This window comes from Ctenopharyngodon idella, chromosome 13 (genome assembly GCF_019924925.1).
Source record: "Ctenopharyngodon idella isolate HZGC_01 chromosome 13, HZGC01, whole genome shotgun sequence".
In the NCBI taxonomy this organism is placed as follows: Eukaryota; Metazoa; Chordata; class Actinopteri; order Cypriniformes; family Xenocyprididae; genus Ctenopharyngodon; species Ctenopharyngodon idella.
This window is the reverse complement of record NC_067232.1, coordinates 36,475,310-36,493,525: the sequence shown is the minus strand read 5'-3', so window position 1 is coordinate 36,493,525 and position 18,216 is coordinate 36,475,310. Positions and strand designations below refer to the sequence as shown.

At 36.7% G+C, this 18,216-nt stretch overlaps 1 protein-coding gene across 4 annotated transcripts in view; it reads left to right on the top strand.

Moving 5' to 3' along the window:
* The window catches only part of LOC127524842 (CUB and sushi domain-containing protein 1-like), a 632,721-nt gene that overhangs the window by 535,685 nt on the left and 78,820 nt on the right, over positions 1 to 18,216 (top strand). For all 4 annotated transcript variants that reach the window (XM_051916817.1, XM_051916816.1, XM_051916815.1 and 1 more), the window contains 6 exons: positions 1,887 to 2,003; positions 4,594 to 4,707; positions 6,492 to 6,587; positions 9,060 to 9,263; positions 10,740 to 10,864; positions 12,169 to 12,265. In XM_051916817.1, the coding sequence (XP_051772777.1) occupies positions 1,887 to 2,003; positions 4,594 to 4,707; positions 6,492 to 6,587; positions 9,060 to 9,263; positions 10,740 to 10,864; positions 12,169 to 12,265 (753 nt within the window). The remainder of the gene's footprint in view (positions 1 to 1,886; positions 2,004 to 4,593; positions 4,708 to 6,491; positions 6,588 to 9,059; positions 9,264 to 10,739; positions 10,865 to 12,168; positions 12,266 to 18,216) is intronic.

Genomic DNA, 18,216 nt, shown 5'->3' with positions numbered 1-18,216 from the left:
AACAACAACAACAACAACAATTTATCACTTTATAATAGTTTATTTCAGCCAAAATGTATATAAATATTATGTAAATGACCATATATTCATATAAATGTACAAAGGATGGTGTTTATATATATATTATAACATTATGACCACTGACAGGTGTAGTGAATAACACTGATTATTTCTTCATCATGGCAACTGTTAATGGGTGGGATATATTAGGCAGCAAGTGAACATTTTGTCCTCGAAGTTGATGTGTTAGAAGCAGGAAAAATGGGCAAGCGTAAGGATTTGAACAAGTTTGACAAGGGCCGAATTGTGATGGCTAGACGACTAGGTCAGAGCATCTTCAAAACTGCAGCTCTTGTGGGGTGTTCCCGGTCTGCAGTGGTCAGTATCTATCAAAAGTGGTCCAAGGATGGAACAGTAGTGACCCGGCGACAGGGTCATGGGCGGCCAAGGCTCATTGATGCACATGTGGAGCGAAGGCTGGCCCGTGTGGTCCGATCCAACAGACGAGCTACTGTAGCTCAAATTGCTCAAGAAGTTAATGCTGGTTCTGATAGAAAGGTGTCAGAATACACAGTGCATCACAGTTTGTTGCATATAGGGCTGCATAGGCCAGTCAGGGTGCCCATGCTGACCCCTGTCCACCGTCGAAAGTGCCAACAGTGGGCATGTGAGCATCAGAACTGGACCACAGAGCAATGGAAGAAGGTTGACTGATGAATCACATTTTCTTTTACATCACGTGGATGGCTGGGTGTGTGGGAAGAAGGCAAGCCGGTGGAGGCAGTGTGATGCTTTGGGCAATGTTCTGCTGGGAAACCTTGGGTCCAGCCATCCATGTGGATGTTACTTTGATGCAGACCATGTACACCCTTTCATGGAAACGGTATTCCCTGGTGGCTGTGGCCTCTTTCAGCAGGATAATGTGCCCTGCCAAAAAGCAAAAATGGTTCAGGAATGGTTTGAGGAGCACAACAACGAGTTTGAGATGTTGACTTGGCCTCCAAATTCCCCAGATCTCAAATCCCCCAGATCTCAAATCCAGTCGAGCATCTGTGGGATGTGCTGAACAAACAAGTCTGATCCATGGAGGCCCCACCTCGCAACTTACAGGACTTAAAGGATCTACTGCTAACATCTTGATGCCAGATACCACAGCACACCTTCAGGGGTCTAGTGGAGTCCATGTCTCGACGGGTCAGGGCTGTTTTGGCAGCAAAACGGGGACCAACACAATATTAGGAAGGTGGTCATAATGTTATGCCTGATCGGTGCATACATCATCATACATACACTCCTAAATCAAATGATAAATTTGATCGATATGTGATATTAAAGTAAACGTGATTTCTAAGATAACATTTATTTTAGTATTCTGTATGACTTTATATTAGCCGAATTTTGTGAAGTACTAAGGTATATGCAACTGCTGATGGGTAAATCCCCTGTGTCAACTGATACATCTGTGCACACTTAATCCCAATGCCTTTTGCATTGCTCTTTGAACGTAGCATGTGCGATTTGTAATTAAATTATATTGGTCAAATATGGACTTGGAAGTGCACTATCAAGCAATTGGAACGTACCTTAAGCTTACAGAATGCGCACATGAAACATGAGTGTTACAGACTGAGAGTATATAACACACAGACATGTGACATATTGACTCCAGAAAGCACAAAGTACATTTATTATATCTGACCAATCATAATGGAAAAATGACTTCATTTGTGCTTTCCTCTTCTCCCTCTTTTGAAATTTGGAGAGCTCCCCCAGTCTCACTGGTCATCACTTATATAATACAGTACTAAAAATGACCTCATTACCTAGTGTCATATGGACTGAACAAGAGTAAATATGAGTCTTTAGGGTTGTTTCTCTCTTTTCAGCACCATGCGGTGGGCAGTACACTGGATCAGAGGGGGTGGTATTATCCCCAAATTACCCTCTCAACTACACGACAGGCCAGACCTGCTCCTACTACATCACAGTATCTGGAGAGTTTGGTAAGTAAATAAAGTTACTTAAAAAGGTCACAGTTCAGTTACTGTAATACTGAGTAATACACTGAAAATAAAATGGGAGTAGGACTTACTTAAAAAGTCAAGAAACAGTTTTCAATCAGAAATTGCTAGTAAATTTAACAAAGCATGTTAAAGGATCAAAGCAGAATCTACATACAATTCTCAGGTTGTATTTATTTTGAAAACTCTGTTTCAAGTAAATTTTACTCAATATTTTAAATATATTAATTGATAAACTCAGTTTATCTTGAATAATGCTTAACCCTTTCCCCACCAGCTTTTTTTCATGAAAGTCATGGCCCCCAGAATATTTTGTTGTATGAACATCTAAACATAATCGGATTCAGAATGATGATCAAAATATAGATGGAGTAGATCTAGTCCATCAACACCACCAAAGCTTGTACAGTCCTATACCTCATCTTGGGTTCGACATTTCATTCAGTAACATTAGGCAGTTTATATGCTGTTTAATGTTTAATGATCAGTGCTTCTATAGCTTGTTTCTGCTTCTTCTTTGACTGTGTTTTGATCTGAACATGGCGGAACATGGATTGCTGGAAAATTCTGTCCATGGCAGAGAGCATTGTTTCATAAATGACACAAAAATTAAGTCAATGGCCAGGAAACAGTTAATTCAAATGATGAGTCCTCAACCCAAATTTTCTATTATAAACAGAAATTTAATGTGAGTAGTTTAAATACATTTTTTTGGGCATATTTCATATCCACAACTGCACAAAACCAGAGTTTAATAAATCCATTCCAAAAAACTGGAGTTCATGCATAACAAATAGGAGTGTAAGTAAAGCTTTAACATTTGAAGTTTGTGGAAGTATTTGTGAGCTGACAGAAATCCAGTCAAAATGATATTTACACAGCCACTAGCAGTGGCCCTTCAGGTTTTCTGTACTGTTTGAGTATGAAGCGAGGGCCAACATCTCATTACAGGGGAGATAATAGAGTCATCGCAGTGGCCCGTATGACCCCTTTCCACCCCTCTCTGCTTAGCTGGCTCTCATACCAGCACCTGACATGCACAGCATGTCTCTGTGATTTCCCTGGTCTCTCATCCCCTACCGTGTGAACCATGTGTCCTTTTTAGCAAGCCAACACATTTAATCACAGCTTCATCACTGGTCTCAGGTCAGAAGGAATGGACACCAGACGTGACCAACCATACATATATTGCATATATTAAAGACAGAGTTTCATGATTTTAAGGCAATAAAAAGGGGTACAATGATATTAACACTCCTATACTTTGATTTACACTAACAGACAAACACAAAAAACTTCTGATTATTTAACTATAAATTGTTATTTGAACAACAAAGTCAGTAACAAAAACTAAGCATTAATGGGGCTATATGTAAGAATTTCCAGGTATTAATTGCTTTTTTATTGCCAATGTGTGAACAGCTTGTAACGAATCTTAAAAACGAAAAACTTCCCCGACTTCCTAGGTTGTCTATGAAAGCCTGTAGACTGATTTTTATGTAAAGGACTCCAGATGTTTATGTGCCTCTCTTCCATTCTATGATGCCTAAAGAGCTATTCTGTACTGTAATGTCAATGTGTCATGCAAAGAAATGGCATTATTTTAAACTATAGTCTCAAATATACTTTATAATCAAACGATCGTAGTGTAATTTGAATGACCTCATCTGTTTACATGATGCTGGTGAATTGCAGAGCTTTCGTGATGATCATATGCTTTCTTACTTTCTCACAGCTCTCATTTTTGTTGTGTGATTATTTTGTTATTGAGAGGAAAGTGTGCAGCACATATTTACATATTCATCTAAACGTTGCTCTTAGCAGTGAGGTCGGCCTCAGGATGTTTGTTAACAGTAGCCTATATTGTTGCAAAGGTATTTCCTAAAACTTCCTTTTACTTCTAAGCAACGAAAAAGAACTGCATGAGTATATCAGGGCATTGAATCACATTCGTTTTCTTCACTCTCTTCACGTTCAGTATGTTACACGTGCACAAGTGCGAGCACAAGCAATAAATTGCTAGCTGCAGTTCACTTTATGGCCACCAGTGTCGCTAATAACAAGGGTTTCTGAATTCTGCATATAGCCCCTTTGAGTTTTTTCTAGTGAGTAAGTCAACAAACCAATGTGTTTGATTTGTCATTTGGATTATTTAATTAAAAAAGAACCAGCTCAGTCATATGTTCGTCAATCACAAGCAATGACCCAGCTCTTGATTCCCACAGCTCTGTCATTTGTTTTCAGGACAGAGCTGCCGCAGCACTATAAGTGGTGTTCTGCGGTATGAGTTTACAGTTTATTCACAATTTCACGGCATGATTTCTGTAATCAAAATCTTCTATTGTACTGAATTAAATCGCCACTTTATCTAGATGGGGCTGATGTGACTAGGCTATACATACTTCTGTGCTGACTGCATATGGACACTTATAAAACCATCAACCTGAAACAGTGTCAATGGGAAATTTATGTGACTTTTATTCTTAACTCATTGTACTTCTTTTGTTAGTGTCTCTTCCCAGCAGTGGTGATGATAGTAACACGCTCAGTGTGTTTCATTATGTTTCCTCAGTGGTGTTTGGGCAATTTGCCTATTTCCAGACAGCCATGAATGACTCCGTTGAGTTATTTGATGGGCCCAATCAGAATTCTAGGCTGCTAAGCTCCCTGGCTGGGTCTCATTCCGGTAAGTAATAGCTTTACATTCACCCTAGTTTTGTTGCTTTGAGTTTGCTTTGAAATGCACAGAACCCTTTGAAAAGAAGCAAACAGGCATATATGGCTTTTTAAATCAGTAAAAAGACAATTGTGCAGACAATTGAGCAGTGAACGAGTTCTCAAGTGAGGTTTAATGGCTTCTTTCTGAGGGGGAAATACAGAGGGAGTAAGAGTTTGCTAATAGTTTTGTGTTTGGTTTTATTGTTCCAAATTTCTGTTATACAGTATACACAGTGAACACGCACTTCGTCAGCTTCGGGCAAACATAAGTCTGCTTTTTTGCAAGTAATATTTTTACTAAGTCATAAAATAAATTAAAATACATATTTGGACACATAAGTCACCCTGAAATCAGTTTTGTACTTTGGGGTCATCTACAGTATATTCTAATTATCTTCTTTATTTTTCTTCCAACAGAACAGACTGAATTTTATATCCAATAAAATTATCTTATAAATAAGTAAAATAATCCTTAAACAATACAAATTTAACTTAAAATGCCATTTTAAATGTTTAAGTCAAATGGTACCAAAGTTGTAAACTACAGTAATAAGTTCTTCTTCCTTTTGAATCTCTTTTAATTTAACTATGATGAAGATTAAGAATAAGTGAAAGTAACATGTGAAGGCCCAAGTGTATAACCCATACTCTGAATTTTTCCTCTGCATTTAACCCATCCAATTTAGTGCACACACGTTAGGAATAGTGAGTATATCTTAAAATATGTCAGTGCCATTGTTTTGTCTCAAGATGCACACCGGTAATGTTTTTGTCTAAGGCACAAAAGCTACTTAAAGCTGGCTTAATCTAAGCCCTGTCTGTGAAAACAGGACTATATGTATTGGTTATCATTTCAAACCTTTTCCTTGTCTGTAAAGTTTGTGCTATCTTCTTTTAAAATGAATGCCGCTTGGTTTAATATTTCGTTATTTTATTTATTGACATTTTAAATGTGGTTTAAGTGTTCGAATACTTTTTGAGACCACTGTATTTATATCAAGATTAAATCTTAAATATTGGATCCATGTTGTCATTTTTGCCCTTTGGTTCCAGACTTGTTTAATTCTTTCTAAAAAGAAAATGTTATCCTCGCAGCTTGCTGCTGAATTATTGTCGGTATTATTGAGTGAAAGGTAATAAAATGCCAAGAACAAGAAAATCACGGCTAATTCCACAGTCTTTGCAGGATTGATGGCGGCCATTGGACACAAACTGTTTGTATGGCATTTTTATACTGTATATCTTCATGGTCTGCTGTGCAACATTATATTCCCATGGGAAGCGCTGTAAATTCATATCATTTCTATCTCAGCTTTGTGAGCAGTGGGCCAGAAATCTTGACAGGCCACTCAATTCATAGTTAGAGTGTTTAACCCTCCAGGCTCAACTGTAGTGTTTCAGTTTCAGTGTTTCTTCCTTTGGATGCAACTTTGTAAAAGTACACTTTGATTTTGGAAAAGCTCAGAGTTTAGCTCAAGGGTAAGTCAGCCTTGCCGGTTGGGGATTTTTCTTTTAATTTACCCACTGCATCTATGAACATGCTGAAGACAGCTTGAGTATATCTTTGGGTATCCATCAGTTTTAGGCCCATTGTTGCTGACCTGCTCTCTCCACCCTTTGCCCCGGAGGCTGATCGGAGTTATTAAGCCATTCGTCATGTACACTACCTTAAGGCAACAGTTTGTTGTGGCACATTTGCCTCCACAAGCAACTCTGAGAGATTTTAATGTCTGCCATATTGTGTTTTTGCAGGAGAAACCTTGCCCTTGGCCACCTCAAACCAAATCATGCTGAGATTCAGCGCAAAAAGCGGCCCATCTGCCAAAGGTTTCCATTTTGTTTACCAAGGTAAGCACACACTCAAATCTCAGTCAATAACAGGTCATCGTTCAGAGCCAAGGCTTTGTTTTTAATCTTCAAATCTGAAACATTCAGTTACCCTTTGGTGTGTTTCCGTCGTGTATATATTGGCAGCGTGTATAGGGTGAAATCACGGCTGTGAAGTGTAGGGGCGGCCTGCTGATCAGTATGCCTGAGCCCGCTTACTGTGGGAAATAGCCTTTATATTTCACACAGAGAAGTTAACAGCGCAATCACAATGTCATAACCAGTACACAATAGAGTCAAATGAGGAAGGGGCTTGAATTTGATGTAATTTGTAATGCATTTAGCGCTGAGTATAAAGCCGAATAGGAGAATGATTTGTACGCTGTTCTCTTGAGTATTTTGAGAGTTGCCTCACAGTTTTATGCTTTGAGAATTTTTCTTTTTCCTATATTTATTTCTTTTTCTTTTTTTTCTTTTTTTTCTTTTGCTTTGCCTTGCCACTTGCTTTGATTTCAGTGCTATTCAAAATAATAGTAATAATAATAATTAGTGCTGTCAATCGATTAAAAAAAAAACAAATCACACATTTTTTTCTGTAATTGCGATTAAACATTAATTTTTAATATTTTTATATTGCAATAATTTCACAGTTACTCTCCAAATTAATGTAGAAACAACTTAAAGACAGTATATTTTAAATAATTGTGAATATTTGTGAATTTTTTATGAATGAAGGCCAGTATCACTGATACTAATACTGGTACTGATGGCTCTATGAAATTGATTATTTTATATATATAAATAATAAAATAAACATTCAAAAAAAATAAACATTCAGCATTACAGTATAACATTTATTAGGCTTTAAAAAATAACTTTTAATTTAAGTGAACTTAAAACAATCTTCACATAAACCCATTATAATAAATGTCATATTTACCTGTGGCCTTCCTAACTGTCTAACAGGTAGGAAATATACACACGGACTTGACATTAACAGGCAGCTTGTTCTTGGTCGTTGTTTGGCACTTGAATTAAATGCATTTGCGTGAATAAGAGCGTGATCATATAATGTAACGCTGGCCAAATTATTATGGAAAAATGGATGATGCGTTAATTGTGTTAAATATTTTTAATGTGTTGAACTGGAAAAAAAATATATCAAATGCATTAACGCATTAATTTTGACATCCCTAATAATAATACTTTTTAAAAAGCATTTTTGGGTGAGCTATTTTTGGGAATGAAATGAGGGTAAGTAAACCATTTTTTGTTAAACTGTTCCTTTAAATGACTCACCCCTGACGTTTCAAATTTCCCACACAGCAGCAGGGTGCCGCAGGACATTTGAGGCATTTTCCCTCGTTTTAAAAGATGTCATAAAAGAGTGTATAAATTAGGCTTTTTAACTCCCTTTATCAGCTGCCTTATAAAAAGATACAATAGGAATCTTTCACAGCCGCATCAGCGTGCTCGCACACACACAGCGCAAACCGCAGCAAGCCTGCTATGTCTCTTTATATATCTCCTCACCGTTTTATAGTGTACAGCAATGGGTGCAGAGAGAACAGCGGGTGTATGAGAAATGTTCTCTGACAGTTAGGACAGTTCATTTGGCTCATGGAGGCATCCAGGTGATGGTGGATGGTCCTACCAGCCTCTTCCTATATATCTACAGCCGTCAGATTAAAGTTAAAGCACAAATAGAAAAAAGAACCAAAGTTGCTACAATGTTCGCAAACAAAAACAGCAAAACCAGCAAAGTTCTCTGTGCTTGGGTCATGAAGATGCTCATGCAAATGTACTAGAAAATATATATGTGGGTTTTCTATAAAAAGAATAGAGCTAAAATAGTCACAGTGTACACTGCTGCACTGGGAAACATACAGTAGGTTATAAATATGGAACATTATCTGTGTTTCAAAGTGAAATATTAATGCTATTATTAAGACAGAAATGTTGTTTTGGATTCATTCAATACTGAAAAAAAACATGTCACTGTTTTAAACTATCAAAAATAGAAATGGACTTTACCCAATGAATGTCTGCTACTGTAAATATTTTTATTATGGGTTTATTAAAGTATTGATCACAGCTAAATTTTCAGCATCATTATGTCTTCATTGTCAAATGATTCTTCAGAAATCATATATATATATATTGAAACAATGTAAAGGCAGCTTACTAGGTTTTGGCACATCTGCCCCATTTTGATTAGAGATCTGGGTAACACTTTATTTTAGGGTCATTTAACTAGTATTGCTTATTAACATGCATATTACTAGAATACTGGCTATTTATTAGTAATTATTAAGCACATATTAATGCCTTATTCTGCATGACCTTATTCTACATTCTTAATCCTACCCAATACCTAAACTTAACAACTACCTTACTAACTATTAATAAGCAGTAAAGGGAAAAGTCGTAGTTAATAGTGAATATGTCTTCTCTATACTAAAGTGTTACCAAGATCTGTTTCCTGTCCACTAGCTGTTCCACGCACCAGTGATACACAGTGCAGCTCCATCCCAGAGCCCAGATACGGCAGGCGGATTGGTTCAGAATTCTCAGCTGGCTCCATTGTTCGTTTCGAGTGCAACCCTGGATACCTTCTCCAGGGATCCAAAGCCATCAAGTGTCACGCGGTCCCTAATGCTCTGGCACAGTGGAATGACACCATCCCAAATTGTATAGGTAAGCTAGCCTGGATTTATCCAAGGAAAATGCACGCTAGTCATGTTTTATTCAGGACTAAACAATTCATTGGGACTGAGGGTTAGAAATAGAAAAAACACAGACAGTACAAATTCCATGTGACTTTTATTTGCTTGCTAACAGGTACCATCATTCAGATGGTGATTCATAGCCCCATGTTTTCTCAAGAGAATATAAATGCGTGAGTTTCCTGTGGTCTTATGTAACCTTGAGGTAACTAATAAGGGACGAAATGGCAGTGGCCTCTATGAGGATTTAAAATGTCAGGCCTCTAGTTAATATTTCCTTCTATACTGCCATCCTCAAGGGGCTGAAAGCTGAATCCAAGGGCCTCTGGGCCACAGCCTTCAGTTCAAAGCCGTAACCTCCAGGCTTTAATACTGAGCATTTAGCTGTCGCCGTATTCTTTAGTGCTGTCACGATTTTATCACACCCAAGGCAAATTCTCATTTCAGTCTGCTTTCAAATCTCAATTCCCCAGTTTTCATAGGAATTACAAACTGAAAGGTAGATATCTATTAAATATTAATAGAAATTAAATATATTTAGCTACATAAAAAGCATTCCACATTCATCCATTTCATCTATGAATTAAAGTCAACATGAAACACCGTTTGCAGGTCAGTCCGTAATACCTAGAGAGAGCTTGAGCCATAAATGTCATGTAAATAATTGCTTTGGAGCTGCAGGAAAGTGATGTCATGACAATCCTTCTGTGACGCCAAAGGTGTCAGACAGGAAACATATGCTGCGTCCAAAATTGCATACTTCTTACTATATAGTATGCGAAAAACAGTACACAAAAATAGTATGTCCGAATACATAGTATTCGAAAAACAGCAGGTTAATAGTACCCGGATGACCTACTACTTCCATTAAGATTATAAAGTGTGCATTCGATGGACACTTTACTATCACATGAGGCCACTGGAGAGGATTTGTGAATGGCAGTGAAGCGACACAACTAACATTGGTAGGTCACGTGACAGTAACAGTATGGCGGATGTATCCGTCAATAGAAAAAATATAGTCAGAATAAATTCAGAATCTACCAGCGATGGTAAAGCATGACATCATTAATACGTTGAAAAAAGTACTACATGACACGTGAAAACAGTTTGGGCAACCCATTTTACTTCCGTAATTCATATTTCGTAAATTTAGATTGTTGGTCATGTTGACTAAATTTGGTTAGCTTCTATGGCTAAAAAAAAAAAAGTCTTTACAAAGGCAACGACAAGATTGCTTCTTCGGAGAACTGTTCCCAGAAAGACATTTCTCATGCAGAGAATGTATGTTTTAGCAGGGTGATGATGGCTTTGGTTCATGTTACCTCGGGCGTAATCGCATCTTGTGTCAAAGGAGTCGGCTGTCTTTCTCACAGGACTCAGTTCAGGCACTTGTACTGTTCCATCCTCAGCATGAGCTCAATTTTGCCTCTGTTTTGCTCCACAGTTCCATGCAGCGGGAATCTGACAGAAAGGAGAGGTACCATCCTCTCCCCCGGGTTCCCAGAGCCTTATGGGAACAGCCTGAACTGTGTGTGGAAAATCATTGTTACAGAAGGTGCCGGTATCCAGGTAAGTACAAAAGAGCCACGTGTGAACTCATCAAATGCAGTATAGCTACACCTGCTGAAGCGGTAAGATGGAAAGATTCCACTGCACACTGCAAGGGAGTGAATTACAAAAGTTAATTTTAGCATTATATAGTTTTTGTTGTTGTTGTTGTTGTTGTTTTTGATGTTGTTCAAAGTGGTGTTTGTTTTGTGTAAAAGATCCAAATGTGATGCCATATGTAGAACATGGTCATAAATGAAATTTAAGATAAATCAGACAAATTTTGATTGTGGCATTGTATGAACTGTATTTTTATTAAATGTATACAATAGCTTTACAATTCATGACAGCCATGGTATTCCGACACCACATGGAGAAAAAGCTGTTAAACACATTCTGTTGTTTAAAAAAAAAAAAGTATATACATATTAACTAAATATAGTACAATTAATTAAAAGAACAACCAAATTTTAAAATTAAAGCAATGGAATGTAGCCTAGTATTTCTCTATTGACCAAGCATTGCTTCACACTTTTCCTCATTAAAGGCAAGTAAGCAATTAGTAATATAGTAAAGAACAAATTATAGGGCAAATGAAAGCTATAAAACAAAGATACACATTAACAGTGCTTAAAGTTTTTCAGGTAATCTGACAACTGTATGATGTATCCAAGTAAGCATTCAGGAAAAAAAAAAATACGATTACAAAAGTAATCAAATGTAAAACACATAATTCATTAATACTGATTGTATGCTGTCAGGATTTGAAGCATGTCTGTAAAATTGAGAACATTTTTCTATTACTGTTTTCTATTAATAACTTTGTGTTTATGTACAGTTGTTATTTTTTATGCAAGCAATAAGGTACAAGAGGCTGAAGGGATAATACTGCACTACCAATACTGTAGAAAGACTGACATGATTACATCTTTTTTAGACCATCTTGCTAAAGTATTGTAAATAGATAAATTTACTGTGTTGACATACTGTAATGTTCACAGCACACAACTACTTCCACAGTTCAGCCAGACCATTTATGAAAACTAAACTGAAAAATTGGATCTTTTGAAAATCGTCATGGTATGAGTACATTAACATATGACCATATCAAGCTATGAAGCCATTTACATATTGATGTCTGAAAGGTACATTAGCAGAAACCGCCTGTTTAGGTTCAGGGAGGCGGTGAACCTAAAGGGGTGAACCTTATGCTTATGATTATAAGCAATGCTGCAGAAGTATAGCATATGACCATTACGTTAATGAATTGTTTCATTGTACATAAGTTTGTCATTTCATGATGTGTGTCTCCATTTTCTTGGCAGATCCAAGTCATGAGCTTTGCCACCGAGCATAACTGGGACTCGTTAGAAATCTACGATGGTGGCGATATGACAGCTCCAAAGCTTGGGAGCTTTTCAGGTTTGTATTGTCTTTATTAATCCCCTTTTAACTGCTAATTTCAATAATAGTCTGTTGGAGTGATACAGCATCTGATTTACAGAAGTCCTCCTACAGCTCATTTGCATATCATGTAGTTCTTTATAGCTCATTACAGTTTCATATTGCAATAAAACTGAGAGCCAAACCCCGCCACTGGTTTTATGCCCCTGGATTCTTGGAAAGGCTGAAATTAGCTCCAGTCCTGGAAGACTGTCCATGTGCCATCCCTTACATAACAGATGAATGTCCTCATTTTACATTTGGTTGATTAACAGTATCAATTATTACACCCTTTTGGGTTCCAGTTGGCAAACCACCACCCACATTTATTCTATCCCACTTTATTATCACGATGTTGTGTACCAAAAAGCTAAATGTTTGAAAATGAAACATAGAATGTTATGAGTGTTATAAATGTCATAATTACAGCTTGAGTTTTTAATGGGTAGAGTTTAGCTTTTTCTTGCTTTACTGAAAAGTGTTTATCTTTTTTTCTATTGTAGTATTTCACACTTCAGGAAAGTTAGCATTTTAAGATCTCATATTTATATAATGCATCTGAAAGATATAGTCACTGTCACTTGTCAATATAATGACAAATGCAAGTGTCTGACCATATAATGCAATAATATCAACAATGCAGTGCAATTTGATTAGCAAATTAGCAGTGTTTTTTTCCATTCCTGAAAAGTAGCATTTTTGGAAATACAATGTTTCCGCCCGACAGTGACGATATGCAGTCTATCAGTTGCCTTACATAAATATGAAATCATAAAATGGTAACTTTACAGAAGTATTTCATATCAACTATGAAATACTACAACAGAGAGAGAGAGAGAGAAAGAGAGAGAGAGAAAGAAAGATAAACACTTTTCAGTAAAGTAAGAAAAATCTCACTGGATTATTGCAATTAATGGCAAAAGGAATGTTTGGAAATGTAAAGTGATATTTACTACTGACACACTACAACAAAAGACGTAAATGGCTGGATTTTTTTGTTGTTGTTTTTTGTTTTGTTTGTTTTTGTTGTTTGTGTTGTTTTTTTGGCGAAAATACTAATGTGCCTAAGACTTTTGCACAGAACTATATGTGTTTTGCCGTCATTAGAATGGTCACATCTGAGGCCATCACATAATGTTTTCATCAACTTACAGGTTATAAAGTTTACTGTAGCTATGTGGCTGCTCAGTTTTTTTTTTTTTTTTTGGCCAAAGTCAAAAGTTACAAATTAAAGATGAAGTGCTGTGCACAGGCTGTTTAAGACAGTATTGGCTATGATTTAACAACAAATGCTGGACTAAGACACTTTTCCTCTCCTCAAATACCTAAAACATTAGCCTTTATAAATATCATGTTTCTTAAGTACAGAAAACGCTGTACTTATTCAAAGAATCAGTTCTTTATTTATCCTTACACTGCAAACAAGCAGAGATGTGCATACGTGTTCCCTTATACATTATTATAAGTTTTATAACATGAACCTAAAAATAAGATTTTGATTAAAAAAGACCACAAAAGTCCAAAAAGGCACATTATGCAACAACTACCCAAACAATTATAAAATGTATATTAAAATATATAATGAGGGTTAAACAGAGCAAACAAATCAAATAAAGATAGATTAGATAAAGCTATTTATGGGAAATAAGATAAAAAAATAAAAAAAACATTACAAAATAAAGTATAATAAAATACACACACACACAAAAAGGTCTCACAGCAGGATTAGGAAGAGGGGGCAAGATCTTCCTTTGAGAGAGGAGGCTTAACCTTTTTGGGGGCTCTCCCAGTAGACAGAATCGTGGCCAGGCCTCTAGCTATACTTTCAGCACGGCTGTAATGAACTTCGCCTCTGTGCCACACTAGCATGCTGGTGAAAGGTCACCCAGCCAGGGAGCTCCAGCTGCTCTAAGGCATGTGTTCACTGGCACTTCACACTGTCTAGCACTCCTCACCTTCCCCAAGCCATATTCTCAAAAGCTAAGAAGCTCTTTAAATGCTAAACCATCTTCACCCGGTCTCCCGAGACACCTGATGCCAGTCTATGATTGAATTTGATGATAAAACGGTAATTTCCCCTCATTTAGATCTCAATGGTCCAAATTATACAAGCCCGGAGTCATTTGCGAGCATTGGTAAGACATGGCAGGGAATCAGGAGCCAGCGTCATTAGGCATGGTGTTTGGCTGCCCATTAAAATGCACTCTTCGCTCTCCTGTCGCCTGCGTGATCGCCTTTTATATCCCCCACACACTCGCCCATCACAATCGGTCGTTTCATTCTTCCTCTAGTCACAAATCCATTAGGATAATACCCTTAATTAAACTGTCAGATATGTTTTGTGTTTCTGTCTCCCCACACTTTTCATCATGCAGGATTAATTGCGGCTCAACAAATACCAATTTAATTACAACTGCACACATTTTTTTGTGTCTTTAAAAGATATCGCTGCCATTATTTACCTAATTCTGACTGCACATTAGGATTCTAAAGATGAAATATGCTTGAGATCAGACAATAATCACTATTTCTCCAAAGGAGGCTTTTAAATTTATGAAAATCATTGGTAACACTTTAGAATATTGTTCCAACATTAATGAATATCTGCAAAAGAACAACAGAGGAATGCAGTATTAACATTCTAGTAACTACTATTAACTAACATGAAACTCTGATAAACGAATTAAACTACTTTTTTTTTCATACCTCCCAGAGACTTACTATGAAACTATATACACTTTCATAATTAATGTGAAACTAATCAATAACTAATGCATATATTTTAACCACTTGATGAAACATGATTATTATATGTAATATTTAATCATATTTTTTTTACAATATTAGGTAAGACTTTATTTTACAGTGTCATTATTACATGTTACATGTAGTTACTATTTTAATAACTATAAATTATGCATAATTACATGCAACTAACCCTAATCCTAAACCTATAGTAAGCATATGTAGTTACTTAATATTACTCAATACTTAAATGTATAATTACAGTCTAACAAAGACACCTTAAATAAAGTGGAACCCACTACTTTAAGGTGTCCTTGTTACAGTGTAATTATATATTTAAGTACTGAGTAATATTAATCCAAAGTTTCATTCATCTTTATGCTAATAACTAGAAACAAAATTCTTTTTTCCACTGATTCCTTGGCTCAAGACGATTCGATTGCATTTTCCATCATGAAAATTTTCCCGCTGTTTAGATTTTTCAGAAAAACCTACTTTTTCGAACTCCTCCTCCTTACGCCGATTTTCACGAAAACTGAACCAGAGCATCTTGAGACCATGCCGACAAAAAGTTATCAAAAGCTTTTTGATAGAACCATCCATTCTCGAAAACAACACAAATGAATTCGACGAAAAGCTCACCAAATCAGATTTGAGGCTATATCTCCACAACGCTTTATCGTATTCAGACCAAATTTGGTCTCGTTAGATTCGGGGCATCATGACGAGTCGAATGATATCAAATTTTCCCATATCGTCCATTTTGGCATTCGGCCATTTTGCATTTTGTGCTAAAATGCTGTATTTTATGAACGCATTAGCGTATTGTTACGAAACTTGGTATGGGTCATCAGCACAAGGCCCTGAAGGAGCCTGAGAAGTTTCGGACCAGTGCCACCTAGTGGTAAAATCATATATTCAAATGCTTATAACCTTGGGTGTGGTCGACCCATTTTCACAGGAGTCATCTCCTTACACTCCTGAATCCCTACTGAGTCCATTGATACCAAACATGTTTCAACTAATGGTTTTATCGCCATGATGAATTTTGCGAAAAACCTACTTTTTTGAACTAGTCCTAGATGATTTGTTTGATTTTCATGAAAATCCAATCAGATCATCTTCAGTCCAGATACAAAAAATGGCTATTTTTGCTTATAGCTTCCGATAGGTTTGTCCAAAAACCATAAAGGTGGTCTTTTTAGATTTGGGGCATCATACTGAGTCGAATGATATCCAATTTTCCCATATCGGCCATTTTGGCCGTCAGCCATTTTGAAATTAGTTTGAAAATACTGTATTTTATGAACGCATTAGCGTATTGTTACAAAACTTGGTTTGGGTCATCAGCACAATGTCCTGAAGGAGCCTGAGAAGTTTTGGACCAGCGCCACCTAGTGGAGATTTATTTATTTATTTATTTTTTTCATATGCTTATAACTTTTGATCTGGTTGACTTATTTTCATGGGAGTCATATCCTTAGCAAGTGTCATTGTCACCTCACTCTGACCATACCACATTAATTTGGTCACAGTGCCACCTATTGGTCGAAAGTGATAAACCAGTCAATCTTTATTATTGACTGTATATATCATTTTTCAGCTCTTTTGCCTAAAATGATATTAATAGGTCTTTAATTGCTCACTGTTGCAGTTGGTCTCATGCTCACAGCCATGTTGGCTGGCTTGTTGTGCCACTTTTGTGCTTGGCCCCGTAATTGCTGCTTGCAGCTATATTTTACTTTATTGTTGTTGTTATCATTATACTAAGTACATCTAATGTGTGTAACAAGGACACTGTAAAATAAAGTGTTAATTTTTTATAGAAATATTATTGTATAACTCATAATTATATTATCTAGAGTATATATTTGTCCTGTTATTTTGTCATTATGAACACGTAATCTCTTAGTGTTTTAGGATTTGCTCCTCCTGTCGCAAATTAATCAGTGCTTCATGTTTCTGCACAATATCTCCCACAGCTTCAGTTCCATACCAAAAATGAATAGACATGTGGTTGGACTCCAGTTCAAACGATGCCCATTCATCATTTACCCCACTAATTTTTGAGTCTGCCTTCTGTGTGCAACTTTTTTGTCCATCTGTGTGGGAGCAACATCAGTGCTCATGGCTGTCATGAATCGTGGGCATGTATTTCACAAAGAATCCTTCTTCTCAAATCCCCCTAATCTGCGAGGATGCATCTCTTCTTGTCCTATTTGGCAACCAATGTGATATACTACTTTAAGTGTAACATATTCTGTCTGGCAAAGTCCATTTAAGCTCATCTGAGTCTCGCCTGAGCGTTTTAAGATCTTCTCTAGATTGCCTTGTCCCTAATAGAGATGATAGACTGCTGAATAGCTGGACACTGGATGAGCTCTACGCAGCTGTCAAACTTCATCCAAAAATTATTAGTCAAATCATTCAACCGCAAAGGAGCATTTTTCAAGCTTCGGTCATCAGTCTAATGTACTTGGACTTGGATCGACTGGAATATTAGCAGTCAGATGGGAAGGATGTTTTCAATGCAAAACATGCCGGGGAACCATTTCCTGGCAACCACATGACACCATTTTGAGCATTTGTGTAAAGATATAAACAAGCTATGTATGAATAAATGCTACAGCTGTGAGTTTGAAAGAAATCTTTCTTCTCAAACTAAACTGTTCTCTAAGAGCATGCCATGGCTATGTGGGTGTATTTAAGCATTCATCCTGAGTCGCTATGCGGCGGCGTACTAAGGCACTGAATAGTATAAACAGTATTTGTTGATTCTTTTTACAATCTTGTTTACTCCGGCCTTATTTACTTTTACACAGTATTTGAATTGTACCTTCATTCCCACGGGGAGATAAAAAGAATATGGGTAAAAGCAAATAAGCTCAAAGGAGAAAAGAAGCTGGAAAGCCTGCAGGAACCTGAGATGTTGGATTCTGTTGTGATACATTGCAGAAATTTTCTTCTTTTTATTTCCGTTTGCCACTGCTCTACTTCATTTATTATCATGTTGTTGTGAGATGTAGTTGTCCATCTTTTTACACCATAAATCACATTCTTCAAATGCTTTGAATTAACCATGCAGACTGTAATGTTACCACAAGTGAGATGGTAACACTTTACAATAAGGTTCCATTAGTTAAAATTAGTTAACTACATTAGTTAACATGAACTAACAATGAATA